General features: G+C 39.9%; 1 protein-coding gene across 3 annotated transcripts in view; it reads left to right on the top strand.

Moving 5' to 3' along the window:
- The first annotated feature begins 237 nt into the window (after positions 1-237).
- Positions 238-20,189, top strand: part of SLC9A3 (solute carrier family 9 member A3) — a 59,410-nt gene continuing 39,458 nt past the window's right edge. Inside the window, exon 1 of one of the 3 annotated variants that reach the window (XM_063325699.1) lies at positions 238-796. In XM_063325699.1, the coding sequence (XP_063181769.1) occupies positions 601-796 (196 nt within the window). In that variant the 5' untranslated portion in view covers positions 238-600. The remainder of the gene's footprint in view (positions 797-20,189) is intronic. The other 2 variants (XM_063325697.1, XM_063325698.1) reach the window with 2 other exon arrangements.

The following is a 20,189-nucleotide window of genomic DNA, read 5'->3' as shown; positions in this document are numbered from 1 at the left end:
AAGCACCCAACCGGAGACTTGCGGATCTCCTGCTCATCCCATTCCGATCCGAGCGCGGATCCCGGGCTCCGCCTTGGACATGCCCGCGGGAGCGCCCCAGCCTTAGCCCTTAGTGCTCAAGGTCGCTTCTTTCGAACCTCCCCCCCCGTGGCCAGAGCTGAGGCAGGACGGTAGACACGTCCCCCCGGAGGAACGGAGCTCCCCTGCCGATCCCGAAAGGTGCTCAGTCAGGGCATAGCTGTCTCCGCACTGCAGCCTCCGCGGGAGCGGCAGGAAAAGCTCCGCCTCCGGCCGTTCGGGAGCAGTCTGATAAAGGCAGGTGCGGGCAAGCAGCAGGACCCCAGCTCGAAGCATCTGCCTGTGCACAGAGCCCCTGACCCCTCCTTGGCCACCCCGTGCCGAAGCGGCACCTGAGCCAGCCGGTGCGGCCGTGGCGAGGGCGGTGGGATAGGACCCTCTCCGCTGAACGCGCCGGTGTCCCCGCGGTCCGCAGTCTTCGGTCGCGCCCCCGCGAAGGGCCAAGGACCTCGCCCCCAAGGACCTCCGAAGAGGCGGGATTTCTCCGGGAAGGGGAAGCAGGATTTTGCTTGTGGCTTGGAGATGAGGCAGGTATCTGGAGTGGGGTTCCTCCTGGGGCTGATGTCTCTCCCAGAGGCGCTGGGAGAGAGAAGTTCGGAAAGCCCTAAAAATAGCAGCCAGTCTGAAAGCTTTGCCATCGTCTCTTTCAAATGGCATCACGTCAAGGACCCTTACATCATTACGCTCTGGATACTTGTGGCCAGCTTGGCCAAAATCGGTGAGTTTGGAGTTACATATTAATACATGTCCTCTCCCTTTCCCTTCCCCCTTCCCCTTCTCCCACCCAAACGTAAATGAAGAAAGCTTATCGTAAGTCCACTGACCCGTTTTCAGGGGGTTTACTGTACTCTGTCCTGATTTCATAACACTGCCCTACACGGTGCTTAGCAGCGTGATGTTCACCTGCCCCAGTGGGTTACCTAGTTCATTTTCAGTGCCTAGGACTGCGACTTCTGCATCTGATTCCTTGCATAGCCTTGCTATTCCTTGAAACCTTGCGTTACTGTTGCTCCCAGGAAAAACTCTTTCACAGAACTGAAACAGAAATCAGACCTTATTTCTTGTACAATACCTGTTCTAGTTTACGATACGCTGTTCTCCTGATTATAATTAGTAGTTATATTAGCTAGCACCATCAGAAATAAATACTGTAAATTATACGTGACCTTCACATTCTCTGCTTTGCAGTGCGTTGCCGAATAAGTGAAAGAGCATAGTTTCTAAAGAAAGGTAATATATATTATCAGACCATCTGATGCACCTGAAAAAATACAAGCTTTAGAGCACATGGAATTTTCTTCAAGAAACTGGAATCAATGAAAAGCAAGGACTTAGTCTATCTTCAGTGCAGTTTAAGTGAACTTTTATGAATGCTCTAACGCTTATGTTCTGAACTTTGTGACTTTTCCAAAAGCAAATTTATATTAATAACAGTGTTTGTTGAACTAGAAGAGTCACTGTTTAGTTGGACTGTATTTTATTTGCTTATGTACAAATGATATTCTAAAGCATTTTTCAGTGATATTTGCATCTTGGGTTTCACTTGCCTAACCATAGATATATCTTTATCTGAATCACTGTTGGACTAAATCTTGCAAATAGTTTGTGTTCAGATGGTTGCTGCATTACCTAGATTATGTAGAAATATAGTTTTGTTTTAATTGAGTTTTTTTGGTGAATTATATCAGGTAGAAAGCTGGGGAAACAAGAAAGAGGAAAAAACAGCGATAATGTTGAGTCACTATAAAATTGTGCTAACTAATACAGCGGTTGCTCATTTGAACCGTCTTTCTGAGATGCTCTTCTAAATAAGTATTTGCCCTCGGTGTTATTAGGCTTGTGCTGTTTTGTACGTGCGCCACACTTGTATGCATAATATTAGTGCTGCACAATCATATCAGTGCTGTGTCAGAAAATCAATGAAGTTTACAGGAGAGTTAGATTGAGAGTTATATTTAAATTGCAATAGCCTGGATTAAGATCAGTTCGGACTAAGATGAGCCATTTTACTATGCAGTCCTCAGTATAAACTCTTGGTAAAGCACTAATTGTTTTTGGAGTTCAGGAGCTGAAAGTTACTCATTCTGTTTTTAAATTCTGTGTACTTCTTTCGCAGCTGTACAGTGCATGTCGCTTATTAATAGATAGTATCTATAACCAACTCCATTATTTTTCTTCCCCAAAACTCTCAAGCTTCGTTCTTTGCTCTCTTAACATTTGTAATTGCAACCCTATACTACTCTGGACGCTGTCTCTGAAGAAGCAATGGAGAACTGCTGTATTCCACTGGGAGCGTATGAATGCTTTCCCCACCAGTCACAAATAAAATACAGAAAAGCAGAAGTGTACACTCACTGTTCAACAACTTATTAATGAAGAAAGCATGAAGGTATTCATGTAAGTCAATGAGAAAAGGAACTGAAAAAAACAGCTTGTCATCCTTCCATCTGCCTCGGTGTGTCAAGGGTTCTGGAAAGTAGGCCAGAAATCTATCGGAAGATTTTGAATGGCAAAAATCTTATGCTAGATCAAAGAAGCCTTATACATTCAAAAAGCAGACATAGAAGAACCGAGGAAAAAAATATAGAATATCTGCCCTTGTGTCACTTGCTTTACTACCTGAAGGAGGGCAAAGGTAGTGGAGTCAAAATGCTGGTTTTGCTGTGGGTTTTTTCAGCAGGGGAGGAGCTGTTCTTGTACATACAACCTCACTTCTCCACGGCTACAGAGGTTGGGAGAGTTATTTTACTGGTGGATGATAGGCGATTGGATTAGCAAAGAGTGCTCTGGGAATTGCAATTGGTAGCTGGGGTTGAAAAGTGCATGAGAATGCTTTGCCTTCTCTTGCATTAGAATAACCTTAGGGGTTTGTGGTGGATTTTTTTTGGTTTTGTTTGTTTTGTTGTGGTTTGGTTTTGTGATTATTATTTTTTTTAAAGTTTCAGTTCATGATGTTATATGGCTTGGGGAAACGTATTTCTTGTGGATTTTCTGGGATGTTGTTCATATTGTGTACATTCAGAGTCTAAATTGGTGCTGACAAAGTATTCTGCAACATGAACTATCGGATGTGAAATCTCATAAGCATCCCTAATACATGAAGTGCCTAATGTTTTGGGCTTTGTGGGAAGGAAGCTGTTTTTTGTGTGTTGGTATTGCTACAAATGAAACTGTGGAAGAAGAGTCTTCGTACAGTTAGCTTTCACGCCCTGTAGGAAATAAATAAATTTGTCTGTGCCTACTATGAAACTTCTGATGTATCTCAGTGTACTGTTTCACACACTATAATCGATTTGATCTTCTTCATTTGAAATGTTCCAACCCTTCGGTCTAAGGTAGACAGTATTCCACTTTGGCTAATGTTCTTTATTTCCTCTTTTGATAGGCTCTCTTATCACTACAAATGAGTATCCTTACGGGATAAGGCCAATAAACTCCTTACATGTGTAAAGCTAAGTCAGAAAAATATCTTATCTACATGAAGAAGGTACTTGAGGTACAGCTGAGAACCCTCCTAGTGGGCTTCAGGTGTCCACTTCCTGGTACCTCAGTTCTCCAGATGAAACAAGCAATACTAATGAAAAGAAACCCAAACACACACATACGTGTACGTATAGATAGTTATTGTTATAGGCTAGGGCATTTCCTACAGTAACTAGTTGATAAAGGATGTAACATTTTTAATCAACGTACTTGCACAGTTCTAATTTAAGGTCAAAGACACATGCACACTGACCAGCCTTGCACATGCTTTCTAAGTTCACTTCGTCATGTGCTTTCCTCCGTCTTTATCTGTCTTTTATAGATCACATCTTGAAAATAACATTTTAATAAACAGACGTGTAGAAGATACAAAGAGTGTCAGGGAAGTTTGCTACGGAAAGAGCCAGAAGTAGGAGGGAGATCAGAAAACAACTTTGCAGACAAGTAGAAGGAAAGGAATAATCAGCTCAGCGCTAAAAATGGGCAAGAAATAAATAGTTTAAACTCTGAATATTGTATACACGTTTTAATATTTAATTGAATCATGATATTTCTGATATTTTGTCTATTTAAAAAAAGTATGCTTTTTACTTGGGAGATATCCACTGCATGCTTCTAGACTTGTTAAAAATCCCAGGAGACAGAGAGAGGTTACATTTATATTTTAATTCGATGTTGGGGAACTCATAAAATTCCTACTTGTTTAAATCCTTTTGTGTACTGTAGCACTTTTCAGAAGGACAGGTAATTTCTTGTCCCAAAATAAAATTTAAAAAGACCTACAAAGTAGTCTTTCTCTCTGTTTAGCCCCCTGAACTGGTTTAATGTGGAGCAGATAAACAACTTTAAGAAACGGTGGGCGAGTGAGTGACTATGAACAGGAATGAGGAAGGGTACATAGCCTTTTCATTATCTGTGAGTCAAGCCTCTTGCCAACTGTTTTTGTTGGTATAGTTTATGCTGAGCCTAAGAATGTCACAAAAGCTTTTTTTTTTTTTTTTTTAAGTGCCTGTGTAGTTGCACACAAATTCTAAAGGCTTTTATATTAGAAATTTTAAACTGGGAGTGAAATTTGAATCCGAGGCAGTTGGTAAATCCATCTTCAGGAATGCCACCATGCTTTGGAGGAGGGGGAAGAAGTGATTCAACAACAACGAACAAACACTTAGGAGAAGGCTGGCCTAGTGATATCTCAAAAAGATACTGTGTCAGATGGACTTGTTGAGTCCATCAGCTCTTGAGACCCCAGGAGGACCCAAGCTGTAAAGCACACTATATCTCTAAACTTACAGAGATACGGGTTCCTACAAATGCTCTAGTTTCTGCATGCCCAGGCCCCTTCATATTGTCTCAAACTACTCTGAGAAAGGAGCTCTTCAGAGTATTTTGTTAACACAAACAATTGCTGTGGAGAATTTTAAGCATGTTAGGGATGGGCTAGGGAAGGAACTGTGAAATGCAGGTCTAACAACCCATCCAATTTAGACTCCTGGGGCAATATTTTCTTTGAAGAAATCAATACCCCTCCCTCCAAAGCAAACTGTCAAAACAAAAGCCCATTTGACTCCCAAGTTTCTCCTCCTGGCATTTTAGCACTAGTGAAAAGAGTGAACTACTTAGAGAAAGTGATTTAAGGTATTGTTTTAATAAAAGCAAAAAATGTGAGAATAGCTGTTCTGTTGGCGATTCTTCAGTAAATAACATCTTCAGGAAAAACGTTGAAGGATGCTTAGCAGAACTTTAGTGGAAGTATTTAAGTGAAAATGGAGTCAGAGACTCAAATGGTGAGGATACTACCAGACGACCCTGCAAAGGTTAAACGACCAGCCTGGTCATGATTGTAGTGCTTTTTAAAAGCTGCTTTCATTAGCAGGTGATAATATGAAAAAGGTCTTTGCATTGTGACTAGGAAGTCTGGACTTGGCTACCTTCACCCGTATCCTGAACAAGACAACAAGGAAAAAAATATATCTTTTACTTTTATTGTAAACTCAGTAGAAGCTGGAACAGGTTGGCATACTTATAAGGGAGGCATATGCATTTCCTTACTGGGTACAGCCTTTCATTATCTATCTTAAAAACAGTTACACAGAAATGCTATGAATTTGTGCGGACAACTATGTTATATAACTGGGGTGTCTTCATTTTAGTAAGATGCTGTATTTCCTCTTGCAAAGTGCTGTTTAGAATACCTGTAAGCTAGGAATGCTAAGTACTGTAAAATCTCTGCCTTCTAAGGAATTACCTTTTGTATGCAACATTTTAGGCAGCTGAAAAGAACATTTCCGACATAGAATAATAGCTTAGCATTTCCAATCCTAGGAACAACTGTGTAAACCATGTCTTTATTAAATTTATAAGCTGTAAATGGATGCCTATTTCCACATTTTATTTCCATTTTAGTCTTGTACCTTACTCATCCTTTTGCCACCCTTCCTGCCTCTCTGAAACACGCATCTGTTTTTCCTCTCTCCCCCTCCAAGTCTTGCAAGCCTCAAGTCTTAATTATTTAGAGTAGGGAAGAAGACACCAGGACAGAGTAATTCGACAAGATTCAGATTACATCCCTTGACGAATAGCAAATGTACAATGGCAACTTGTGTGAATTACATAAGAAAACAATGGCATTTTGAGAATGGGCCTGAATTGAATACAGTTCAGGCATGCATACCTAAGAAAGGATCTCTGCCATCAATTACTCTCAGGCACCTGTGTGCAAAGTGCTCAGCGTTCTCTGTAGAACAATGGAATCCTTTTAATACTGTACTCTTAGGATTGTTGAAACCATTGATTTACTGTCTTCAGAGCTAAAGCCACTTACTACTAAGAGTGATCTACAACCCCGCAAAGTGACTGTAATTCTGTCATGTGGTAATGCAGCAGACCACAGGCCTGCAAGTAATAAGTGCAAGCAGCAAACCTTTTCAGGTGTATACAGGTTTTTGAAGTGAAAGGCTTTCTGAAGTCCCCGTGGTTTTAGTGGAGCTTTGTGTGTTAGAGATGCTTAGCAGGGAAGCTGGTATCAGAAATCCTGAAGTATCACTCAGAGTTATTTTCTTGCTGCCATAAGAAAGTTGCTTTTCCAGTTGTTTTGACTCATATCGCCAGAAGTCTATCAAAAGTCAGTTTCAGCACCAATTTGCTTGAAGAAAGACTCCTTTTCCCCTCTATCCACCACCTTTTAATTGCTCTGAAACAGTAGGGCAAAGGATTACTGGTTCATTCTATTCCAAGATGAAGTCCGAAGTCGTAGGAGAGTATTTCTTATCTGAATATTCTTTTTGCTCTTGCAGGAAATTGTCTCTGATTTTTCTCATCTCTCTGCAGTAGCGCAGTTAAACTAATGTCCCAAAGAACTAGGGGCTGCGATTATTCTTCAATTTGCTAACAAGTGTCACCCATTTAAATTACAGACCATTAAAACAGTCTTGGTAAACTGCAAAGAACGATTGATTGGCTGTATTGTGATATTTTGATTCCTTCTGTAGAACAGCTTACAGAGTATTCACGCCTGTGAAAGGAGTGACTTGATACCCAATTGGCTGCTATGTAAGCACTGTAAAGTCATAAATACTGAAACTACAGGCTGACAAGGAAGTGCTGACCTAGGTGGAATGCAAGACCTCAACTGGAAACACTTTTAATTAAGGCACGAATATTTAATGTTTATTCATGAAAGAAAAAAACTGGAAGATATACTGAAAGGCCTATGCAAAAGCAGGGGTTTTGAGTAGATGAATCTGGAAAGTTTTCTCCTTCCAATAACTGAAAGCAGAAGAAGTCATTCTGGATTCACTAATAAGTGACTAGGTGGGTTCTTCTGCTTTTATCTATTGAAAGAAAAAAATGCCTCGGCCTTTTGTCAACGTCAAATGTTAAAATAGCAGCAGTCAGACAACAAGAAAGAAAATCTTCAAGTAGATTGTATACTGATTTTCAAAAGCATTTGGTTACAATTTTCTCTGGTTCAATTACAGTTTTCTTTAAAAAGTGGGAAAAAAGTGGGAAGTGGAAGCTTTATGGATTCCTTCACTTCCAAAAATTGGGCTTTGAGGAAAACATTAAATATTCAGAAACCTGTGAAGTTCTTCAGCTAGTAAGATTTCATAATGAAAATCTCCCAGCTGCAAACAGATTGTAAACTGATGGAGGGACTTGTCTAAACACACAACTGATTTTAAGGTAACTATTTTGTCATAGTTAAAACATTCTAACTCCATCATTAAAATGAATATTGTTACATTAATTTGGTGGTATAATAGTATTCCAGGGACTAGATGCCATAGGTTGATGTCAGATGGCTTTATGTCAGTGTAAGTATATCACTAGTGATGGTTGTACCGGAGGTATAGTTGTTATGTGATCATACATTAAAATAAGTATAGTTGTAGAATGGAGTTATTACAATCCTCCTAATCCGGTGGAATAACAGTATTGATAAATATCTGGATGTAGATTTTCAGGTCTTGACAGCTTTGACATATGCTTAACAAACTCATTTAAGGAATGTTGTTTAGTGGTTTAAGTGGTTACAATATTCATGCCAGAGTGAAGGAAATAGTGTTTGAATGCTTGCTCTTCTGTTCTGATGCATAGTCTAGAGTTTAAACTGCTATAGGACTTGGTTTGAATTGAGTTGCCAAATTTTCCACTGAAACAGCTCTCATCCTCAGCTATTCCATCCTACTTAGTTCTAGGGATGACTTTGGGACAATAGTGAACTGAGGAAAAGTAATCTTTCAAATTGTGTCAGTTAGTGATAAGTGACTGTGTTTAAGGCTTAAGTCAGTGATACACTGCTCCTGTGATGTAACTAGCTGGTGGCTGGGGAGAAATACACCAGAATACAGGCATGGTGTCCTGCAACACCAGCATAAGTTTGATATTGTGCTGGACACTGGATCTCCTATAAAGTTCACCAAGTCATAGAATCACAGAATGGTTGAAGTTGGAAGGGACCTCTGGACATCATCTGGTCCAAGTTCCCTGCTCAGCTAGGGTGACCTACAACTGCCCAGGATCATGTCCAGACAGTTTTTGAATATCTCCAAGGATGGAGACTCCACAACCCTCCTATGCAACCTGTGCCAACGCATGGCCACCCTCACAGTGAAAAAGTGTTTCCTGATGGTCAGAGGGAACCTTCCGTGTTTCAATTTGTGACCATTGGCTCTGGTCCTGTCATGGGGCATCACTGAAGAAAGCCTGACTCTGTCCTCTTTGCATCTTCCTTTAGGGTATTTTTATACATGGATGGGATTCCCCTCAGAGCCTTCTCTTCTCCAGGTTAAACAGTCCTAGCTCTCTCAGCCTTTCCACATATGTGAGATGCTCCAGTCCCTTAATCATCTTCCTGGCCCTTCACTGGACTGCCCAGTATGTCCATGTTTCTCTGGTATGGAGAAGCCCAGAACTGGACACAGTACTGCAGGTCTGGCCTCACTGGTGCTGAGTAGAGGGGAAGGAGTGCCTCCCTCAGCCCACTTGGCAATACTATGCCTAATGCAGCCCAGGATACCAGTTGCCTTCTTCCGGAGGTTCCTGTGAGCCCATTTCTCCAGTCTGTTGAGGTTACTGTGGATGGCAGCATGACCCTCTGGTCCATCAGCCACTCCTCCCAACTTTGTGTCATTGGAAAACTTGATGAATGTACACTCTATCCCATCATCCAGATTGTTAATGAAGATGTTGAACAGGACTGGACCCAGTACTGACCTCTGGGGTACATCACTAGTTACCAGCCTCCAATTAGACTTTGCACCCTTACTCACCACCCTCAGGGCCTGGCCATTCAGCTAGTTTCCAATCCACCTCTCTGTCTGCTCATCCAGCCCTTACAGCAAGAACTTGAGTGGCTATGAGGCTCTTATGGGATCTTGAAGCCATGAGGAATGTACTCCTGAGGAATGTATTGTCCTTCATGTGCCTGGAAATGGTTTCCAGAATTAGTTGTTAAGACCATATAAGTTGTTAATAAGTCCATGGGACCAGATGAAATCCATTCACGGGTCCTGAGGGAGCTGGCAGATGAAGTCGCCAAGCCGCTTTCCACTATATTTGAAAAGTCGTGGCAGTCTGGTGAAGTTCCCGCTGATTGGAAAAGGGGAAACATAACCCCCATTTTCAAAAAGGGGAAAAAAGGATGACCCAGGGAACAACAGACCAGTTCTATCAGAAATATGTATAGTAGTTCTATCTATCAGATCCTGGTCTTTGGATCAACAGTGTTCATACACGGATGGAACTTTATCCATGTCCTACCTGGTCAGAGAAAGCAACATTTCTGCATGCTGTTTTGATTTACTGATACAGTATGAGTTCCATCTATTATTTTAGACAAACCAGGATGAGCTGATATTCTAATAAGTAGTATTACTTGATGGGAATGTGCAGTGAGATCTATTAATTGGTAGTACCAAGCTCAAGCAGTAGCTAGCTGATTCAGCAGGAACATGTGTAAACCTGGAGTTGGTGGTTGTAGTGTTCCCTGCTTCCTGGGGAAGAGGACGACAGATCTGCTTCCTACAAATCTCTCTTCTGCCCACAACTGTATGCCAGAAAGCACACTTCTGTAGTCCTCCTCTGTACTAGGTAAGAATTACTTCTGGGTCTTCCACTTACCTGAATTGTAACACTTTGGAATCCTATCTCAGTTTCCCCATTCCTAATGAGAATTTTCTCAAGAAGGCTGCATTTTTTCACCTAAAAAAAGAACCCCAAAACAAACCCAACAAGGTAAAAATCCAAACCAAACAAACAAATAAAAGAAACTCAGGCAAAACTATGTGGGTGGGTATTCCATTGTTACGGTTCTTTCCTCTCCTACAGGAAGGACCAGGAAATTTTCAAGTCCATGATAGTTATGGCTATGGTGGTCTCCTAGCACTTCCTTATATGGTACTTATTTGTCTCCTATCTTCATTTCACTTCACAAAAAATTCTGCAAGCTCTGACTCTGGATAGGAGGTCATTTGAACTATTGAACTGATATTTTTGTCAAGATACATTGCTGGAGTGTAGATGAAGATATTTTGAGCCCAGTTACCTGTTTAGATTAGTTGTGATGGGTGATCATTAGTGGAGGATAGCATATTCTTTTTCTAAGTAGAAATATTGCATAAATACTGTGTTTATTCTCATGTTTCTTCATGCTTGCTACCGTAGATGTGATGTGGAAAAGCAATCATAGATATTTTTAGAGGGAAACAATGAATTTAAGTTGCATGCACAATCTTGCTAGTGTAACAAGCTGAGTAATGTAGTCTGCATTTTTAAAAAAATGAATAGTTTTGTGTTGATCAGTGCACTGATCAATAATGAAAAAAGTAGGACAGAAACTACTATGAGAGAAAGGGCAGGATGGAAGCTACAGATGAAAGTGCTGTGTTGCACAAAAATGAAGTAATTAGATTGTGAGGGAAAAAGAAGAGAAACTATGTACATATTTATATTTGGTGTCTCATAAATGAATGAATTAATTTCTTATTTTCCTAATTTCTGTTTTGTTATTATCACAAAGAAGATAAATATTTGATTATCGTCAGAGGTTTTCTGTTAACATATTTTCCATTCAATTAAAGGATGTTGTCATAAACTACTGCGTGACAGATTCTATCAATATGTCCATTACTCATAATCTCTTATCATGAATTAGCAATGTAAGATTTTTTAGACTTTGATCTATAGAGCTTCAAGAGGATAGCTTTTACTCTTGGGCAATCTCTCCTCAGAGGGACTCATCCAGTGAGCCTACGTGTTGTGATGTGGAGTACAGTGTATTTTAGAGAATGTTACCTTTTACAGGTATGAAAGGAACATGCATAGCAAGGCTTAGTTGTTTCCCTGCTAAGAGGCATTTCCTAGACAAGACGAATAATCAGCATCACTTTGTTCTCTTCAATGTTATGCTAAGTATTGCTTCAAATCAGGGAGCCGCCTTTCTGTCTCATCCAAATAGTCCTATAAATCTTCATTTTATCTGGGCTTTTTATAGGTGGATTATATATATGCCAGTTGTTGCACTGTTACTGATCTGTGCGTGATTATACCTAACAGGTTAAAAAAACCAACGGTATGATGCAGCTATCCACAGTTGCAGAGTTTGAAGTGCTTTTTTATTTTAGTATTTACTTTTTTTTTTTTTTTTACTTCTGTGTTGCACAATCTCTCATGTAGCAAAGTCATATGATTCAAGACAAGAACAAAAGATAGGTTGTAAAACAAGGAAGGTGGTAGCTCATTCAGGCCAGTGAAGTGGTTGTGTAGTATCCATAACAGAGCCTGAAACTTGTATTCTGTAGTGCTGAAAACTTACATTGCTTATGCAGTAAAAGTGTCTGGAAAGAGAAGACTGGTCTTGTTACTTTTTCTTGATAATATTTACAAAAAAGGACTGCACTCTTCAAAATTTTTTATTAGAAATAAAGGACATAGCAAGTTCAGAAATTACGCTTTTTTTTTTTTCTTCACAATGTGACACATATGTCATTGGAGTCAGTGAAAGATAAATGCTTTGCAATTTACCTTCCCTCTCCCCTCACCCCTCAAGTTAATTCAATAAATTTTCAGACATTCTCTGATCTGAGGATGAGGTTATTACACTTTATATGAGTCTAAAAAAAAGCCTGTTGCATTTATCATGGAGTTAAGGGGAGCAGCAATTCACTAGTACATAATACATCAATCTTATTGGCAACCTTATGTTCCCTAGCATTTCAGTAACCAGAAGTACATCTTATTTTCATGTCTTGAATACTTGTACTGGTATTTGTACTTGTGATTCATGTACATGTATTTCATGTGTTCATGCACACGTACATGTACAGGTATTTCACATGTACATGTGAAAATGGTAATTAAGTGAAAAGCTAAGTTTTTGAGAAAAAAGTATTATTTTTAAGCTCTCAATAGAGCACCTTAATTCTTCAGCCTTTCCTGAGAAATGCAACATAGTTGACCTTACTAAAAAACAAAGTTTTCAAGGCATGTTCACTTGAATAGTGCTGTTTGGTGTTTGAAAGTATGAGGATGTAAAAACAGCAGGAGGAAGTATGAAGTTTCCTTCTGTTTATTGTGATTTAGAAGTAAAGATTAAAACCAGTCCAAGATAAACCTGCCACTGTAGTAGAAACTCAGCTTGTGTATGGGTATTGAAGCTCTCATGTCAGGAAACACCTACCCAAAAGTAAGGATGAATGGTCCATAGATACATTTTCCTCTTACTGCCTGGTGTAGCGTGTGTTCTCTGCCACATAATGGAGGATCCCAACATGTTGAAAGTCAGTAGAATCTTGTCTATATGCCCTCATCTAATAAACATTTTATGATTATAGTCGAGTGAAGTAGTACTACGGCCAGCAGCAGCATTCATGCTGTAGTGCCTAAAACACAGTATCTGCACCTGGGGTTGAAAGAAGCCTGGTAGAGAACCTCATACTTTGGGAACTGCTTATCAATTAAGAATATAATGGAAGTACAGATAAACCATCAAGCACATTCAGTTGCTGACAAACTAAACTCTCATAACTGAAATTAAAATAGTAAAATATATCCTGTATATCATATGATTGCTTTGATGCTAGTGAACATGTCAGAAAGTGGAGAATCCATAGACTTAAAGAAAATTGAAACTTGGCTTGTGTCTTGACGTTTGTTAATCTGTTTCTTTTCTCCCTATCAGGACTAGCAGTATATTCGGGTACGGGATTTCAAGAGACTAATGAAAGAAACAGTATTAGCAAAAAATTATGAAGTTGGGCTGTTCACAGTACTTTCTGTTTTAGAACAACAGCAGGACTTACCTACCTGCATTTTTTTTAATCTATGGTTGGTTTAAAGCAGTGTCAGTTCAGCTAGGTCTTTCTGTCAGGTTGATGCTTTTCCACTCCAGCATATTTTTTTTTCTAGAGACTATCCTGGCATTTACATGTATATGAAGATGCTACACTAATCCTTTTAGAATTAAATCCACATATATAATTTTTTTTTTCAGTTATAAACTTTCTCTCACTTAGCTTTCATTTTTATTCTCATTTAACTCCCTTTACTAGACATGAGCTGGCAATATGCACTCACAGTCCAGAAAGCCAACTGTATCCTGGGCTGCATCAAAAGAAGTGTGGCCAGGAGATCAAGTGAGGTGATTCTGAACCTCTACTCCACTCTGGTGAGACCTCACCTGGAGTACTGCATCCAGCTCTAGGGCCCTCAGCAGAGGAAAGACATGGACCTGTTGGAACGGGTCCAGAGAAGGGCCACAAAGACATTCAGAGGGCTGGAGCACCTCTGCTATGAACACAGGCTGAGAGAGTTGCGTGTAGTCAGCCTGGAGAAGAGAAAGCTCTGGGCAGATGTTATTGTGGCCTTTCAATACTTTAAGGGGCCTTATAAGAAAGATGGGGACAGAATTATTAATAGGGCCTGTAGGAATAGGACAAGGGGTAATGGTTTTAAATCAAAAGAGGGTAGATTCAGACTAGATATAAGGAAGAAATTTTTTATGATAAGGGTGGTGAAACACTGGCACAGGTTGCCCAGAGAGGTAGTAGATGCTCCATCCCTGGAAATGTTCAAGATCAGGTTGGACAGGGCTCTGAGGAACCCGATATAGTTGAAGATATTCCTGCTCATTGCAAGGGGGTTGGACTAGACAACTTCTAAAGGTCCATTCCAACCCAAATTATTCTATGATCCTATGATTCTGCTGAAGTTTAGCTCATATATATGTGTCAACAGAACACAAAAAGAAGCACTACTGTGCATGTATTAAGTCTAACATTTTATCTCTTTCTATGACCACGTGACCCGCCTTCTGGACGCGGGGAAGGCTGTGGTTGTTGTCTATCTGGACTTTGGTAAGACCTCTGACACCGTCCCCCACAGCATTCTCCTGGAGAAGCTGGCGAATGATGGCATAGACAAGTGTACTCTTCACTGGGTTAAAAACTGGCTGGGTGGCCGTGCCCAGAGAGTTGTGATTAATGGGGTGAAATCCTCTTGGCGGCCGGTCACCAGTGGTGTCCCTCAGGGCTCAGTTTTGGGGCCAGTTTTGTTTAATATCTTTATCAATGATCTGGATGAGGGGATTGAGTGCACCCTCAGTAAGTTTGCAGATGACACCAAACTAGGTGGGAGTGCTGATCTGCTTGAGGGTAGGAAGGCTCTACAGAGGGACCTGGACAGGCTGGATCGATGGGCCAAGGCCAACTGTATGAGGTTTAATAAGGCCAAGTGCCGGGTCCTGCATTTTGGTCACGACAACCCCGAGCAGTGCTACAGGCTTGGGGCTGAGTGGCTGGAAAGCTGCCCAGCAGAAAAGGACCTGGGGATGCTGGTGGATGGCCAGCTTAACATGAGCCAGCAGTGTGCCCAGGTGGCCAAGAAGGCCAATAGCATTCTGGCTTGTATCAGGAATAGCGTGGCCAGCAGGAGCAGGGAAGTGATTGTGCCTCTGTACTCGGCACTGGTGAGGCCTCACCTCGAGTACTGTGTTCAGTTCTGGGCCCCTCTGTACAAGAGGGACATTGAAGTGCTGGAACGTGTCCAGAGGAGAGCTACCAGGCTGGTGAGGGGTCTGGAGACCAGGTCATGTGAGGAGAGGCTGAGGGAGCTGGGCATGTTTAGCTTGGAGAAGAGGAGGCTGAGGGGAGACCTCATTGCCCTCTACAACTACCTGAAAGGAGATTGTCGAGAGGTGGGTGTTGGCCTCTTCTCCCAAGGGAATAACGACAGGACCAGAGGAAATGGTCTGAAGCTGCGGCAGGGGAGGTTTAGATTAGACATTAGGAAGAATTACTTTACTGAAAGAGTGGTCAGGCACTGGAACAGCCTGCCCAGGGAGGTGGTTGAGTCACCATCCCTAGAGGTATTTAAGAAACGTCTAGATGTGGCACTTCAGGGCATGCTCTAGTGACAGAGACTGTAGGGGGTTTTTTTTGTGTGTGTATGGTTGGACCCGATGATCTCAAAGGTCCTTTCCAACCATGAAGATTCTATGATTCTATGATTCGTGCTGAATTCTTACTGCTCCCTAAAAATGAATTTTTGCACAGATCTTTTTGGGAATACATGCAAAATCTTTATCCCATGTCAGAAGGGCTCTGACTAGACAAAGGATATTTTCCTATATAAAGCAAAGAATCCTGTGTATCATGTTTAGTCTATGTGTGTGACATTGTGGGATGTTATTTTTTAGTTAGGAAGAGATTTGTATCTGGGAACTTCTTTTTTTTCTTGAAACAAGCAGTCATCTTCGGTAACTAAAAGGTTTGAGTTGTGAGCTACTTCCAATACAGCTTTAGTCAGTTGGGTTTTTCCCTTCTTTTTTCTTCACTATGGAAAATCAGTTTAAAATAATGTCCTTTGAACTTCCCTTTCCATGCTAGCCTTTCTCATTTTCCCTGTGTATGCACTTCAAAACATGAAGGCATAAATGAAAAAACAGCTGGCTCATCATCACCTTCCTCCCCTATTTTGAAATATCAAGCCTATTTTCCACATACTACATATTGCAGTATAAGGACATTACTTATAGGACACTGTTCTTCCTGCTGTTATCATTGTGTACTTCATCTCTCAAATGAGATAATGAAGGTATGAGAGTTAACATATTACTTAATCAGAGAAGCTGCAAGGACAAAAATCAAAAGCCACGTTAAAGCACATTGAATGACAGCAATATCTCAGACCCATTGGCAAGAAAAAATTAAAGTGATAGACATTAAGCTCCACTTTGCTCTTCGTAAATTTGTGGAAAAATAAGCCATGTACCTGGATTTCTGAGCAAAACTACTTCCTTTATGGTCAGGAATAAGTCCATTCAGTAAGGAAGCATGTAACATTTTCTGCACTCTATTGGCTAAGCCAGAAACTCCCAGGCTTGATTGGTGAAAATGGTGCTTTCTTAACCTTTTGTGGAACAAATAGACTGAGTAGTGCGCAAGTATTGTAACACAAGAATCCGTGCCTTTTTCTTTCCCACATACCACCTTGCTCAGTTCCTTACCATGTTCTTTCTGACTAGCACAACTGATTTTAAAAGAGCCATTCTGTCGTGAACTGAAACTCCACAAAGGGAACTGTTTATGGAGAAACAGGTGAGTGACAAGCAGCAGCATTCTTACAGAAAAAAGTTTTTACTTGCTTCTCTATTTCCTGAAAAAGCTTTGGAATCCCAAATCCTTCACTGAGGAGCTTCCACAGTCCTGTAAAAATCTTAGGAAAAGACTCTATCCTTTATCTGTTGTAATTCTGGACACCTTTTGCAATAGGGAGTGTTTCTCTTAAAAGCATTTCTAACTTTTTAGTGAAAAATAACCTCATCTAGAAAATCTGAGATTACCGAATTCCTAGAAAATGTAAACAACATACTTGAGTTTCTGAAGCTACGTACAAGAGTTGTAACCCATCATGAAACTCTTATCAAGATGCTGGGGTCTTTCCTCCAACAAAAGACTGGCAAAATTTTGAAGCCTCGCAGGGTGCGCAGTAGTATTCACTTTCAGTGGAAACTAGCCAGGTATGTTTTCTTAATTTCTCTCAAATGAAGTTTGTTTTCAGTTTTAAGCAAGAGCTACTTGACATTTGTGGGGTTTGGTTTTTTTTTTCTGTCTGTGGGCGTCGCTGCTAAATATGAATACCCGAATGCTTATTTAATTTACTGCTGTAATCAGGAATACTTCCACTGTAATTCCATGCTATTCCAGTTGTACTAATTAAAAACTTGCCAGGGTGGAATGTAGGGGGGAGGAAGCAAGGCAGTCTACCAAGGCTTGAAAAACGTGCTTTCCTACCCCATGACTTGGAGCAGGCTTCATAGCTATTTCCCCTAGCCCTTAGGCTTTAATTACGTCCCCTATGCCCCTTCTAACAGGCAGCAGTCCTTACTGTGCCCTGCAAGAAGCAGTACTCCAGAAGCACAGGAAGTCCCTATAGTAGAATGAAACCTTCAGAGTTTCAACCGACTATTGGGATTCATTATACTATTTTTCTTCTTCGTTTTCTTTTTCTTCTTTGTACAGTGGACCTGAACCAAGGAGAAGAACTGGTTCTGTTTTCTGTTCAGGTTTTGGTAATTTTTTATGCGACTTATCATGATACCAGAACAATCGTTTCCACGTATTACTAGTAATCCATTTCTTTGCAGTTCTTTAGCTGTATGAGCAAATGCCAAAACATTCCAAAGGGAGACTTTTGTTTTAATTCATTTATCATACTAAAGTGAAGGTCAAAAGGAAAAAAGTTTCTAAAATTCAGTGTGAAATGACTTAACTCAGCATTTCTTGGCATTTCTTTATTTAACCCAGTTCTCCCCATCTTAGTGGAAAATTGGTATTTTAAAAATAAAAAATTGCTTTCACTATCTGTCAATAAATTTCAGTGAATTTTTGAAGATAATTTTAACGCTGGACCAGTTGTAATGTATACCATTAGTAAAAGTAAATTTTAGCTTGTTTTCATGCCCCCATATTATTTTTTAATTTATACTGTAAAATCAGCTGGATTTTTAGACCTCAGGCAATTACTTTAGTCAAAACTACCTTAGCGATGAGAAAATTACTGTGAATTCTACTTAAGGTTATGGCTGAACCTTTAACATTGAATTGGAAGAGGTTATGACCAAAACATACTATTGTTATTCTTTTGTGCACAGAGTAGCTCTAGTATGTAATACCCTTCAACTGTGCTTCTTTATATTTATGTTCAGTATGGATTATCTTGTACTGACAGCATCCTAAACACAAAAAAACTCATAGGAACCCTTAACTGAGTTCAGTCTGTGAGGAATATTAACTTGAGCAAGATTGTCTTTCAAACTTATTTCTAATATCTTTGCATAGGAAATGAAGCAGTTTTATGACACTTTTGCTGTCCTGTTTTATATCCTCTACTATACTTCAAGGAGTTTCTAATGCGTACTTTGCTCTCATTTTGAAATATTATTTTTGACTGTTCCCATTCTTTCAGTGCCATTCAGTTCCATAAGGCCCAAATGCTACCACAATTGCAGTGCAGTGGGACTGCTCCTTCAAAAAAGAACTATTTGGCATAATTATGATAAACCGTACCTGACTGTTTAAACTTCATTATGTTCTAAGTGCTAGAGAGGTAATAGTTGCTTACTCACACACTTCTTCGAATTTGACTTGGGGCTATCTTTTTATGTTATGACCTATCAACTGGGAACCCTGACCTGTATGTTGGTTGCATTTTTAATTGCTAACATATTTTGTTAATTGTTCACCTACAAAGAACAGCAACCTGAAATCTCCCATTTAATGAGCTCATTACAATGCTGTACACTTTGCGAATGGCGATCATTACATATGTGACAAATAAAGAAAGCTTTCTTGAGCTGGATAAAACCAAACTCAAACCAGTTCATCTAAACAAGTTAAATATGAAGGACTTTCTGCTTTGCTTAGGAAAAATATATCCAAGATTAAGTACGAGTAGGATTAATAGTGGTGTTCATGCAGTATATTTTAAGACAGTAGCCAAGGACCTGCATCAAAAGTGTTTTTTACTGCTTGTTACACAATACATGTATATTATATATTTTGAGATTTTTCAGATAAAAATAGCTCTGAGATATAAAATATATGAGTTTTTTCAATAAATCTTTACATTTTTGCTAGACTGGTAAAAGCATAAGGTACTGATTAATAAAATAATTTGTGTCTAAGTAATATAGTTTAGAAGAAATTAGTAAAAGCTTTTTCCTTAAGGGTTTTGTACCACTTGTATATAAGCAATTCAAAATGGCAAAATCAGTTCATAAGACTTGCTAAATACCATTGTTGCAAGGTCCACAGAACAGAATCTAAAGGACTATAAAATATGCTATCAGTGTCCTGACCAGGAAAAAAACCCTGAGTGCACTTTGTTGATAAAGATTAGAAAGGCAAATACAAGTAATAATGATCAGCTTCAGCCATGTTGAGTCTGCTCAAACACTTCCTGACAGACTAGAAAAGCAGTTCCCTAATGCTTTGAATCCTTGCTTCAGCCAAACCACTCTTAGAAAACAATGGGAGACTTTTTTTCCCCTTGATTTAGGCCTAAAGTCATCTATTAATAAGACAAGGGGTAGAACAGTTACTGGGTGGGTAATGAAAAGACAAAACAAAGAATGAAATTGTAAGAAAGTTATTTGTAGAAGTCGCTAGGGTTTAGGTTTTTGGACTGGTCTTATGCAGGGGTTTGTTTGTTTATTTTTTTGTTTTAAATTACCACTGCAAAAAGAGGTGAGGTATCCTACTGAAGGAAGGATACTGAGGTATCCTATTCCTTTCTGATGATGCATTTCTCTAGGAATACATTTCAGTATTCGTGTAGCTCTGGCTATTGTACTAGAAAAACACATATAATCTTGAGGACTAGGGGAAGGGATGAAATACAGTAGTACCCAGGGCAGTTTCACTCAGGGAACAACGACAAGAATTTCTACGTGAAGCTGCAAATGAGAAGAAGAGAGGTATACGTCTGTATGAAGTGAATACAGGATGACTGTAAGTCACCAATGTGATGATAATGAATCCAGGATGTGGCTGAACTATAGATTGTGATAGGAAATTATTAATGCTGTTGGACCTGGTTCTACTCTGACTCATGCAGAATGCAGTCTGTAT

This window comes from Chroicocephalus ridibundus, chromosome 2 (assembly GCF_963924245.1).
Source record: "Chroicocephalus ridibundus chromosome 2, bChrRid1.1, whole genome shotgun sequence".
NCBI classification, from domain to species: domain Eukaryota; kingdom Metazoa; phylum Chordata; class Aves; order Charadriiformes; family Laridae; genus Chroicocephalus; species Chroicocephalus ridibundus.
The sequence above is the reverse complement of the archived record's forward strand: the minus strand, read 5'-3'. Positions and strand labels throughout refer to the sequence as shown.